Source organism: Helianthus annuus, chromosome 15 (genome assembly GCF_002127325.2).
Source record: "Helianthus annuus cultivar XRQ/B chromosome 15, HanXRQr2.0-SUNRISE, whole genome shotgun sequence".
Taxonomy (NCBI): Eukaryota; Viridiplantae; Streptophyta; class Magnoliopsida; order Asterales; family Asteraceae; genus Helianthus; species Helianthus annuus.
The window spans coordinates 109,800,929-109,814,327 of NC_035447.2; the positions used below are offsets into that span (position 1 = coordinate 109,800,929).

At 35.3% G+C, this 13,399-nt stretch overlaps 1 protein-coding gene across 1 annotated transcript; it reads left to right on the forward strand.

Annotated features, from left to right (window-relative positions):
• Window positions 1–343: 343 nt before the first annotated feature.
• Window positions 344–3,989, forward strand: LOC110912174 (post-GPI attachment to proteins factor 3). Its single transcript, XM_022156846.2, has 5 exons — window positions 344–726; window positions 1,880–2,141; window positions 2,221–2,417; window positions 2,496–2,683; window positions 3,312–3,989. The coding sequence occupies exons 1-5, from the start codon at window positions 629–631 to the stop codon at window positions 3,596–3,598; spliced, it is 1,032 nt and encodes a 343-aa protein (XP_022012538.1). The 5' UTR covers window positions 344–628; the 3' UTR covers window positions 3,599–3,989.
• Window positions 3,990–13,399: the final 9,410 nt, after the last annotated feature.

Below are 13,399 nucleotides of genomic sequence, written 5' to 3' on the forward strand. Positions count from 1 at the left end.
CGGTACAGTCCGGTACTGATATTTGACGGTAAAAACTGGTAAATACTGGTACAAAAATGTCAAAAGTTGGTACCAAAGCAGTACAAAAAATATACCCGATACTATTTGCTCATCCATAAAACAGTTTAACCAAATGTACCGACAATTTAACGGGTTTTACCCGATGTGTTAACCGGTATCTACCGGTTTTTAAAACATTCTCAACCATTCATTCATCTTGGGACAAAAGCAATTGGAGCGTAACAAACTTATCACGCGCTGACAGATAGTCCCCGCCACGTGTCAACCATCCACAACACTCTTCACGATATTTCTCCCCTCCCCCACACCCACACACCATTCTCTATCTTCAATCCTTCACACGTCCCTTTTCTCATTTTTTTTTTCCAATTTTTTTTCATTTATTTTTCAATTTTTTGTTTCTCATCAAATCATCAATCATAATAACAAGAACCGAATCACACCAACTACTACTCAAATCAATCAATATCCTCCTCGATTTTCGTGCCGTATGATCCGCTCTGCATCTCCAGATACGCTTCTCGATTGCTAATCGATAATCATCACCGTCATTGATTGATTCAGTTTCTACTGTGCTGATTTCCTTTCTTGTTCATCACGCTATCCGATGGCAGTATGTCGTCGTTTACAGGTGCTTGTTGTTGCAGTTTTGTGGCTTGTTGCTGGTGTTTTCGCCAGTGACGGTGATTCTGATCCGATTTACATGTAAGAATATGATTACTATCTGATTTCTGGTTTACAGCTTGTTATTCTGATTATTGTTACGTGTTTTAGCTCGTAGTTTCATGTAGAATTGTTAGATTAAGAATTTAAGATCTGATTTTCTGTTTTACAGCTTGTTAATCTGATTATTGTTACGTGTTTTTGCTTGTAGTTTCATGATTTCTGTTTTACAGTTTGTTAATCTGATTAGTTTTTATGTGTTTTTGCTTGTAGTTTCATTATTTCTGTTTTACAGTTTGTTAATCTGATTATTGTTATTGTTACGTGTTTTTAGGTATAGTAGGTTTATGTAAGGTTGATATATGAGTTCGTTTGAGTTTCGGTTTCGTATTGTTTCGATTTTGTGACGTTTGGAAGTTGGAACCCTAGGTTTTGAACTTCGGTTGATCTTAGTTTGGTGTGGATTGTAAGTTTGTTGAGGTGAAAAGTGAAAATTATGTGTGTTTTAGTTGAAAGTGCTGAGGTTGAATCAAATCATCAATACAGTTGCCTTTTGTAATTGTTAGCGGTTGTAGAAATCGTGTGGTCTATTTGAGTTACTACGGTTCAATAGTGGTTCTGTTATTGAAAAATTTGATATGGCTACACGGTTGATAATAAGCCCTAGATCATAAGTTTTAGAATTTTGAAATAGTGACAGGAAATGATTCTGAATATGAGAAGATTAAGTTGAATGCATTGGTTTAAAACGGAAAATTAGTAACTAGCGATCTAGCATATAGAAGTTAAGATTCTTGCAGTCATGATTTTCATTTATTTGGTCAGATTTTAAATGTTGTAGTTTAGATTTATGAGATTCTATATATGGTGGATCTGTCTTACTGTTTGTGGCCGCTTGTGGTTTTTCGGTTCCACAATCATACAACTTTGATGTGCACAATAAATTCATGCAAGCATCAAACAAACACCTGCCATTATAACCTTTTATGACTATGAAAATCAATGATTATGAAACTCAGAATAAAGTGAATTATAAAGTTAATGTGAATCAGACAACTTAGGTACAGTGTGTCCCAAATGTTAGTCAAGTGTCACTTTTCAGACTTACCAAACTGCCCTCATGATGTGACACATATTTGCTTTAGGTTCTCTTAAACCACTAATCATTTTTATTAAAAAAATTCTGTTTTAACAGAGCGTGTGTCGAGCAATGCGAGAAGACCGGATGCGTGGGGAATATATGCTTCCAACACTGCAAGTTGACATCCGATGGGAAATCTGCTAGTGATCCATGGTATCTACAAGAGCCACTGTACATAAAATGGAAAAAATGGGATTGTCTCAGCGGCTGCAGATATCAATGTATGCTTGTTAGGGAGGAAGAACGAGAGAAAACCGGGGCCACGCCCGTTAAGTATCATGGAAAATGGCCCCTCCAACGCGCCTTCGGGATTGAGGTGCTACAAATTGTTAATATATCTCAATATTTTTTGTTATTACATATTGGTTTTTTAACGAGATTGTTCTTATTGGCAGGAACCTGTGGCTGTGGCACTCGCTGCGCTTAATCTTGCTGTACAATTTCACGGATGGGTATCGTTCTTCATCCTCGTGAACTACAAGCTGCCGTTAAGCTCGACTAGACGGACATACTATGAATACACTGGTCTGTGGCATATCTACGGGACTTTAATGATGAACTTCTTATGTTGGAGTGCGGTTTATCACAGCAGGTAAGTAGTGATCCTCTTCATCTCATCAACCCCATTAATATAAAGAAAGCGGGACCCACTTTGACCATGTATTTTCAGGGATGTGGAAATGACGGAAAGGCTACATTATTCATCTGCTGCAGCGATACTTGGATATTCTCTTATAGTGGCTATACTGCGAGCTTTCAGTTTGCGAAGCGAGGCTGCGCGTGTGATGGTTGCAGCTCCAGTGATCGCCTTTGTGACGACCCATATCTTGTATTTAAACTGCTATCAGTTTGACTATGGTGAGAAATCCGTTCCTCATCTAAAAGAATATAACGGGCGCATTTGGTTTGACTGTTTAGATTCGAGGGTATGGGTTTGATAGTGTTCTGAGTGTGACTTCAAAGAAATGAGGTTGATAGTTGATACCCATAAAATTGGGTATCCTTCATAACTACTCAAGACCTGTTCCATTATATTTGTCAAACGAGTAAAATGCCGTTTTCGTCCCCGAGGTTTGGTCAGTTTTGGGACTTTTGTCCAAAGGTTTGTTTTTCCGCATCTGGATCCAAAAGGTTTGAAATCTTGTCATTTTCATCCACCCAACTAACTACGTTTGTTTATTCTGTTAACTTGATGGGTGTTTTAGTATTTTTAACTAAAGTAAAGGTTCATAATACATAAGTTTATAATGCATAAGGTACAGAATAAACAAACGTAGTTGGTTGGATGAAAATGACAAGATTTCAAACTTTTTGGATCCAGATCCTGAAAAACAAACCTTTGGACGAAAGTCGCAAAAGTGGGCAAACCTTAGGGACGAAAATAACATTTTACTCTTTATCAAACCCATACTCATAGTGATTCCCGAGTGCAAACCAAACACTACCTAAGAACATATAAACGCTAATAATATTAGTATTATTTCAGGTTTAAACGTGAAGGTTTGCGTTGCCATGGCAGTAGTACAACTAATCGTGTGGGTAGTTTGGGCCAGTGTTTCTAACCATCCATCGCGCTCGAAGATTTGGTTTGTGGCAATCGGAAAAGGTTTAGTTATATTCTTTCTAATTTATGACTTCCCACCCTTTCGGGGTTTTTTGGATGCTCATGCTGTTTCACACGCCATCGCGATTCCTGTATCCTATATCTGGTGGGGTTTCATTCACGACGACAGTGAATACAGAACATCAGCACTCCTTAAAAAAACAAAGTAGGATCAAATGATCAATCATGGTTTGTCAGTTAAGGTAGTGCAAACGCGCTATTGCCTTTTTGCTCGTGTGCTAGCGAGTTTCTTTGTATCAAAAACTTGTGTCAATATGGGTTCTCGGGTCTTTCCCTGGGAATTCTTGGTCACGTTTTTTTTTTTATTTATTTTGTCTTTTTTTGTTTTGTTTTTTTTTTTTTTTTTGTGAAAGCTCCGGGCTGTTGGTTTTTACAGATTAAGAAGTTGGTGTCTGTACCGCTTAGTGCGGACCTTCCTTTTGGCTTTTTGTCCTGTGGAGCTTTTGTTTATGCTTCTTTTGGTTTCAATAAGAATCCATTTCATGTTTCTAAACTTCTGTTATTATAATTTCTTTTTATTAACATATGTTTTATCCCTTATTTAACAATATATGTTTACTTCTGATGGTCATGTACCACCCCCTGACTTTAATGTTACTATTCAGTTGATACTAGTCCGGTCGTTGTGATGAACACCAGTTAGTTTGCTCGATTTGAGGAACGGTATTGTTGTCATAGCTGTAATTAGTATGATTTTGTCATTTCGTAATAGTCTGGCATGGTTTTGGAACGAGTATGGTATAAATCAAACCCGATACATATTTGGATGACATAAAATATTTTTTACATAACTGATTTTGTTTAAACTTGATGGTATTTTTGGATCCATACCTTCGTGGTCTTCATTATGTTGATTGAATGTTTTAACATTTTTCATTTATAAGCTTGTCTGTTATAGAGTCTAAAGCGAAATTTAAACTTAAGGTTTTCTTTTATAAACTCTTCAGCAATGACAATTTTTGTGATTGAAAGTGTTATTTTTTAAGCATTTTAAGTTACCAATGCACATAGATGATCAATATAAAAGGTGAGAAATAATATATAACAATAATAACAATCAATATAAACAAACAAATAAATAATAAACAACCAAATAATAACAATCAATATTCACAAACAAATAAACAGTAAGGTTTGCTCTCCTTAAACGTTCCTAATCCAGATCACTCTTGTTAATTGTCGGAGACTGAGCCGGATGGCCAGTAACTAAAGTTCATGTGTGATTTTTCTTTCCATTATAGCTAAGGGGTTGTTCAACAACTTTTGAATGGATAAGTGCTAAATTAGTAAGAGGTCTGAACCATTAAAAGTCAGTATAATGCTTAATCATTCAAAGGCAAATGTCTGACCAATTCAGATAAGAGATCTTAACCATTCAGACTAAGTATAATGTTTAACTACTCAGTGGCAAATGTTTGAACCATTCAGACATCAGATATCTCCTCGTGAAACAAACAGTCTAAACCATTAAGAGCTGAAACAAACAACCCCTCGTAACTCCCGTTCGTTTACCTTCAATCGTCTCTTGTTCATCTAACCTTCTCCATTGACTCGAGTTGGCTCGTTGAGCTACGAGCGAGCTCAAGTTGTAAATGAGCCAAGTTCGAGCTCAAGTTTTCTAACTTGGTAGAGGTTTTTCAGTTGAAACGGAGTTTCATATTCGAATATGAATTTCCCGCCAGAGTTTCATATTCGAATGTATACTCACGTAGTCACATCATATGAAAACCCCACTACAAAGTCTAAACATGCCTCAACATACACTTATAAAAATCCTTTGCATGTCATACCATCTAATGCCCCCACTTTCAAAGTTTTAATGCCATTAAATGTGTGGGTTAGTTTAGGTTACACCTTGTCACATTAAGCCATAACATATCATTTTGGTGTTAATTACATGCATATGATGATTGGTACATGGACGGGTCTTGTCATGTGTTATTACAGAAAGCCATAGTTTATCATAACAAGTTATTATGGTGTTAAATTACAAGGTGTGATGATCGGTAACTAATGGACATGACATGTGTTAGTTTGTTGCTTGTTATTAAAAGCCAACGTTAGGTTATAACAAGTTAACTTGGTGTTAAAAGAATTGTTGGATAAGAAAGAGGTGGGTTCGTCGTGAGTGGCAATGGAGGGACGATGGGGACGGGGACGGATCAAAGGGGGGTGGTGTGGACGACCCTCGACGGGCCTCGATGACCCTGGAACGTCACCCACACCCTTTAGTCTTACCACCACAATGTAACCCTGCAGATGTTACCCACACACTTTTATGTTAGTTTCACCTGAAAAGCATGGCAACAAATGAGCAATTTTAGAGCTATAAAGAAAATAATGCAAATGATGTGCAAATGATGTGCGTATCTTTTTTTTTTTTTTTAACGGCAAATTTGGATCACTGACGGACCACTGGAGTATCATTGTGCCACCAGCGGAACCACCCGATCATATCCATCTCCACTAGGCATAATGCCTATACACCAATTCAGGAGGAAACCCAATAAATATGGAAAAACCCCGCTTGTGGGAATCGAACCCAAGACCTATTAGTCCAAAGTCTTATCCCACCGCCAAGATACCACTAGTAGGGGTGTTCAAAAAAATCCGAATCCGAAACCGAATCCGAAATATCCGAAAACCCGTATCCGAAATATCCGAATTTTCGGATATCCGAAAATCGGATAATCCGAAAATTCGGATTCGGATTCGGATAGTGATTTTGAGAATTTTCGGATAATCGGATTATCCGAAAATATCCGAAAATTTAATTTTTATTTTTTTCGGATATCCGAATATCCGAAAATATCCGAAGTATCCGAAAAATATCCGAAGTATCCGAAAAATATCCGAAGTATCCGAAAAAATATCCGAAATATCCGAAAAATATCCGAAGTATCCGAAAAAATATCCGAATTATCCGAAAAAATATCCAAAATATCCGAAAAATATTCGAAATTTATATTCAGATATCCGAAACTATCCGAAAAATATCTGGTTCCAAATATTAAAAAATAATAAAAAAATAAAAATTAAATAAAAAATTGGATATTCGGATATCCGATTAGATATCCGAACCCGAATCCGAAATTTCGGATATCCGAAAATCGGATATCCGAAATTTCGGATTCGGGTTCGGATGTCAATATTTCACTATTCGAAATTTCGGATATCCGATTTTCGGATATCCGAAAACCGGATTATCCGATCTTGAACACCCCTAACCACTAGGCTATAAAGCCATGGGTAAATGATGTGCGTATCTACACAGAGAATATAATTTTTCCATAAGAGCGGCAATTCTTGACAACATCCGCCAACTCGACCCGAACCCGACAAAAAAAAAGTTTGGGTCGACTAATACCCATTTAAAAAAACAAGTCGGGTTCGGGTTGACCCGTATTAAAACAGGTCGAATTCGGGTTGATCCGTATTAAAATATGTCGGGTTGACCCATATAAAAACGGTTTGACTTGTTAACCCATTTAACTATCTAAAAAAAAAACTTTTATGTTTTTGTTTTTGTTTTTTGCCTTTCTATTTTACATGAGTAGTCATGATAATTTAAGTTTTGACACATTATATTATTTACTTGTCACACTTATACCCAACATTAAACATGTTATCGATAACTCGTTTATATCCCAACAACTCGGTTATAAATCATCAATTTGTAATTTGTTTGACTCATTTAAAAATACGGGTTAAACTGGTCGGGTTCGGGTTGACCTGCATTTATATATGTGCGGGTTAGGATTGAAATCTTTAACCCAAATAATAATACGGGTCGCATTCGGGTTGAACATTTAAACCCACCAACCTATTAACCTGACACGATTGATACCCTTATGTTTGGTGGAATATTAATTCCAGGATCACCGGTTCCAAAATTTTTGTTATACAAAATTAACAAAAAAGTTTATTTAATAAAATTTACGAAAAAGTTATAACGTATTTAATAGAGAAGTTTGGCCTGGAAAGATGAAACCAATGGTAGTTAGACTGAGTCATGGGTGTGGACTCGGGAAGGCTCTTGGGGAGGTGACGTGGTGGGGGACCCCGTCGGGGAACACCCCCCTCCCCCATTGAGTTTTCGGTGTCATCGGGGAATCATTTCCGTCTCCCCCAAACTAGACAATTTCAAAAGTTTGAATATATATCCGTTGGATAACGGCTAATTAATAAAACAATTATTTTTTTATTTTAAGCACTATATAAACCTCGTTTTATACCCAAAAACTCATCAGACTTCCCATTTTTTATATATTCTTCTCTCCTTCATCTATATCTTTCAAATACTCACCACACTCCCCATCTTTTATATATTCTTCTCTCCTTCATCTATCACTTTTAAAAAATAGTCTCCATGAGTTCTTCATCGAACTAGGAAAATGTTGGAAATGTTTTGCTTAGCGTGATGCTTGAGACGGCGAAAATTATTGCTGAGATGGAAAAAGATGGCGAAGACAAAGGAACTTCACAACCAAGAACGAGGGCCGTTGCGTTAAATAGAGATCGCGAAGGTATATTATTTTTATACAATTTATATTTTTAAAGTTTTGTTATTTATTTTTAGGATTGTTTTGTATAATTTATTATATTTAGTTTTCAAACTTTATTTAAGGTGCTCATGAATGTTCGGTTGGTGATTATTTTGCTGAAACTGTGTGTATACTGATGAACAATTTAGGCATCGGTTTCGAATGAATTGACGATTGCTCGTACGTATTGCCAATGATTTTGCTAATTATGATGAGTTTTTAACATTGCGCTACGATGCTAGAGGGAGAAGGGGTTTTACTACGTTTCAGAATGCACTTCGGCACTTCGTCAATTAGTGTATGACACTACTAGTGATTCATGGGATGAATATTTAAGGATGTCCACTAGAATGAGTTGCGAATGTTTGTATGAATTTTCCAAAGCTATTGTGAACTTGTATAGCAAGGTGTATTTACGTAGACCAACAAAGAATGATATCGAAAAGCTTTATGCATTCCATGAAGAGAGACATGGATATCCTGGGATGCTAAGAAGCATTGGTTGTACGCATTGGCAATGGCATAATTGCCCTACTGCATGACGTGGTCAATTTACGCGTGGTGATATAGGTTATCCCTCAATAATCTTAGAAGTCGTTTGCTTACAAGATTTATGGATTTGGCATGCCTTTTTTGGGATTGCATGTTCAAACAATGATTTAAACATTCTTGCAAGATCTGAGATTTTCGACGTTATCATTAGAGGTACCGGCCCTGATTCTTCTTTCATGCTCAATGGGGTGTCATACAAGAATAGGTATTACCTAGCCGGCGGTATATACTCGTCCTATACGGCTATTGTTAAAACTATTCCAGAACCCAATGATGAAAAAAGAAAAACAAATTGCGAAGTGCCAAGAATCGGCAAAAAAAAGATGTCGAACGGTTGTTTGGTGTGATAAAGGCAAAATGAAGGATAATACAACAACCAACTCATGCATATGAACCAAAAAATGAGATACATTGTGTATGCTTGTTTAATACTTCGTAACATGATTATTGAAGATGATGGTCGAGCAATATGCGAATACGATTCAAATGACATTAATGAGAATGTTGAGCCTGTTGACGAGGAGCAAGAACACTCAAATTGGTGGGCGCTACGCAGTGAGCATGTGCATGGAAACCTATGTGTGGATTTCATCAACCATTCTCGTTGATGACGAGTAGTGGTGTTCGTAGGTTTAGGCAAAATTTATTTTAAGATTGTAGTATGTAATTTTAGATGGTAATTTGTGTTTTTTTTTAATTTGTAATTTTCTAGAATTTCTATGTAAATTTTAATTTTCTTAAAAATATTCATATTTATTATAAATAAAATACATTAAAGGAATAAAAAATGGGTTTAACAATAAAATATATTAAATACAAAATATAAAAAATGGAAGGGGGTGGAAAAGGAGGAACCACACCCACTCTTAGAGGAAATTGGTGAGGTAGAAGGGAGAGTGATGTGGTGTCTATGTGGACTTCGTGGAAGGGGGAACCATACCCCATTTATCGATATACATACAAAAAACGAATAACAAATTTTTTTGTTAATATCTAAAGTTTTGAAATGTTTGATGTTGGGTTGCGATTTATGGAAGATTTTTATTGCTAAAACGAATTACCATTTTTTTTTGTTAATATCTAAAGTCTTGAAATATTTAATGTTGGGTTGCGATTTATGATAGATTTTTATTGCTAAATATACATCAAACCATCAAATCATCAAAACTTTCCCACCCAACAAACGACTGAGAAATTTTCCACCGCAAAGCACTCTCTACTATGATGTCAATGCTTGGGCTTACCATCATCAGTAGTCATTTTAAATCCGTTGGTGATAATCATTATGTTGTGGGTTTGGGTATCAATCGCCAATTACTGAAGAAAGCTGTCACACCCCAACCGATGGCGGAAACATCAGAGTGAGACGAAAACAAGATTGCTCGAGACTTCATAAACTAAATGTGACAAGTATTTAATAAAAAATTTCATTTCATTGCTAACATCGAGTACATTATTTGAAATAGAATTACAACAAGTTTGAAACAAAATAAAATACAACAAGTATTAAATTTTAAGGTGCGTTTCTAGGCATCCTACTAGAATCCGTGCATCATCATCATCATCATCATCATTATCATCATCATCATCATCAAAATCCTGCAACACGTATTAAAGTATAGTTCAATATAAAAAGTGTTGGCGAGCATACAAGTTTGAATACTAACTTAGGTTTTAAATTTTGAACAATCCACATGACAAAAATAGTTAGCTAGATTAATGTAAACATGGCATGCAACTATTCAAGTCAATCATCTGATTACCGCTAGCGTAATCTTATCGTAGGAAAGATAAGACCGTTTTGTGTTTAACTTAACATGACCTCAAGAATACGGGCGATGCGTTACTCCTACAACGCTATACATGTTAAGGGGAGGGTCGTACAAAGTTAATGACAAGTAAGTCACATAAGAATGTTCCAAGAATACAAATTAAGTATCACATATTTAAGCATGTATGATTGGATTGTTTATGTTTGCATAAAGTATGTGACCGCGTGTGTTTAATAGCAATAACGTATTGCACCCAAAAGTGTAAAAGTAAAAAGGGTTCATGTATACTCACAATTTTGCAACGCTTTCGATTATCCGTGAATTACGAGTTGTTGAGCATGAGTAATCGAAGGTGTAAGGTCAATCAGAGTTTATGGAATGGTTGGATTCCTGATTAAAAATTCAAGCACAAAAGTATGTATACAAGAAAATATATATCGTCTAAGCACTCGTTTCGACGTTTCGACACTAAGTTGTATGTGATTTCATGGGTCCTAGTTTGCCCATTAGAATCAATAACGAGAGACTTAGAACCATAGATAAAGTAGCCTAAGTTCATGACACATAATCATAAACCGATTATCATCATGAGTTCAGCCATGTATGTATATATATATATATTTATACAGTTATATAGTAATCCTAAAGCTAAGTCCATCAAGAGTATCATAGATTGTCATATAAGTCAAGCATGGAGGATTAACTCATTGTATGAATTCACCGATGCACAAATCATCACAGGGATGATTCAGATGGTCATGAATGAAAAGGAAATATACAACTAACTAATATGTCTTCAAGTAGCCAAGTAAGATTAACCCGGGTGTGTCGTCTCAACATGGAAAGAATGAACTAAGTGTTGGAGGCTAGACGAGGTTATGTTACTTTAGAACTAGTAAGCTACTTGGAATAGCAAGAATAAAACATCAAGTGAGGTGTGGAACAAGTTAGGATAGCCAAAGCTTCCAAGGTTCACACTTGTATCAATCACAAGTCTTGCCATATGAACTGTGGTAGGCTTGGATGACTTCAACACTTGTGGGTTGTCTTAAACCCCATCAAAACAGAAAGTTTAGAGGGTGTTTGCACCTCTAAACTTGTAGGAATCAATCTCTAACAAGTCCCATAACCATAGATGGGTTTAGGAAGATGTTAGGCATGAGATTCATGAAGAAAAGTTGAGTTTCATAAAAGATTTCCATAGATTCTTCCAAAACAGAAAGTTTCAACCTCAAAATGGTGATATTCCATCTTGGTTTACCTTGGTAAACCCATGGAAAAAATCCTAGAGGTGTCCCAAGCTTTGTAGAGGAAGAAATGATGGAGAAAAGATGAAGAAAAGTGAGTTTGAACTCACTTTAAGCACTTGAAAGAATCTGCATTGTTCTTGATTTTCCAGCAAATGTGAGAGAGTTTTGGGAGTTTAGATGAGTTTGGAAAATGAAAAAGAGTGTTAGGAAGTTTGATTATATAGTGGGTGATTAGGGTTTGGTGTTTAATGAAGGTTAGAGGTGATTGGGTGTGAAAAAGTGGGTGAAAGTTGGCCAACCCGCGAGCTGGAATCAAATTGCTGCGGATCGACTCCTCTGGAGCGTCGTGGGGGAAGACCAGGATTCTCCCGCGTGTTGCATGGGAGTCCCGTCAGCATATTTCCATTTTTGGCCCGTGAACTTTGTCATTAGATTATTTTATACCGTAAACTTGCATTTTAACCCGTTTCTAGGTATTCAAAGTGTAATAAAGTATAGTATGAGTGTATGCAAGTATAACTTGAGTGTCGTGAATGTATGTATGAATATCAGTTCGTATAACAAGTGTCGGTTTGCAAGTATTGTGTATTCAAATGATTGATTGTATGTATAACAAATATGTATAAAATACGAATTTCATTATGATTAAAGTCTTGAATTACAAAACTTGAATTGGAATACGAACATGGTATGAATGCAAGTTTCCAACAAATAGAAATACGATTACACTTTCTAAATAGGTAAAGTACAAAAAAGTGAAGCGTTACAAAAGCATCCGCCGGATAACTGGTCGTCGACGATACTCATTCCTCTAGCCGTTTTCGATTTCGTTACTTCGATTATATATACACAAATAACCATAATCAATCAACACAAATCATTTATCACAAATATTATAGCCTAACTATAAATGGATTCAATTATTCTGACTTATTTTTTTTAATCGTGATTTGAAATTGCTTTTTTCCCTACTCTCCTAATAGAGCTTATAATATAACATCCAATAACTAACGACGGTGGATTTGTTTTTAAGTTTTTTCTAATAATTCATTCATCATTCAATCTAATTTTTCTTTAATAACTTTTATTCTTTAAATTAAAAAAAATATTCTAAATGCATAGTTTTTAATTTGTTTTTGTCAATATTGTGATATAAATTTTATTAAAAACAAAGTTGTATTAAAAATAAAAAGTTATTTGGTTGTAAACGGCTTTCGCACATGCTTGGATCGATAACTTCGACATAATATAATTACTCACGTCGATTACCCAACAATAATGAAGAGTATAGATATTTTTTATATTTCAGTTGTATATTTAGTAAATTAGGTAACTTTTTGGTATCGTACACGGCTTCAGCACGTGTTTGGATTGATAACTTTAGTGGATAAAGAATAGACTTTACTTTTTGTATTTTAGGTATATGTTTAGCAAATATATATACATATATAGGATTAGGTTCATTTGTGAACAACTTCTTGAGAGTGAACTGTGTGAACTAATCTTGGCACTTGATTATTTTTTAGATTAAAATGGTAAGATTGACATTAGTCAAATATTTTTAATTAAAATTCTTTAATTTTCTTATCTCTTACCCCTCTCTCATTTTTAATTATTTTTTCATTATTTTAATTGTAAGAGATTGAAGAGCTAATGTTTTTTTTAAATAAACTCTTATGTTCTTTTTAAAATTAAATATTAAACCTAATTAAATTATGTTTTTAACATATGTGTATACATGTCAGTATATACAAGACTTATACAGTTGTGTATTATTACATTTTGTTCCCATAGGTATAAACTAGATTCATATACATGTGTATTATTCAAGT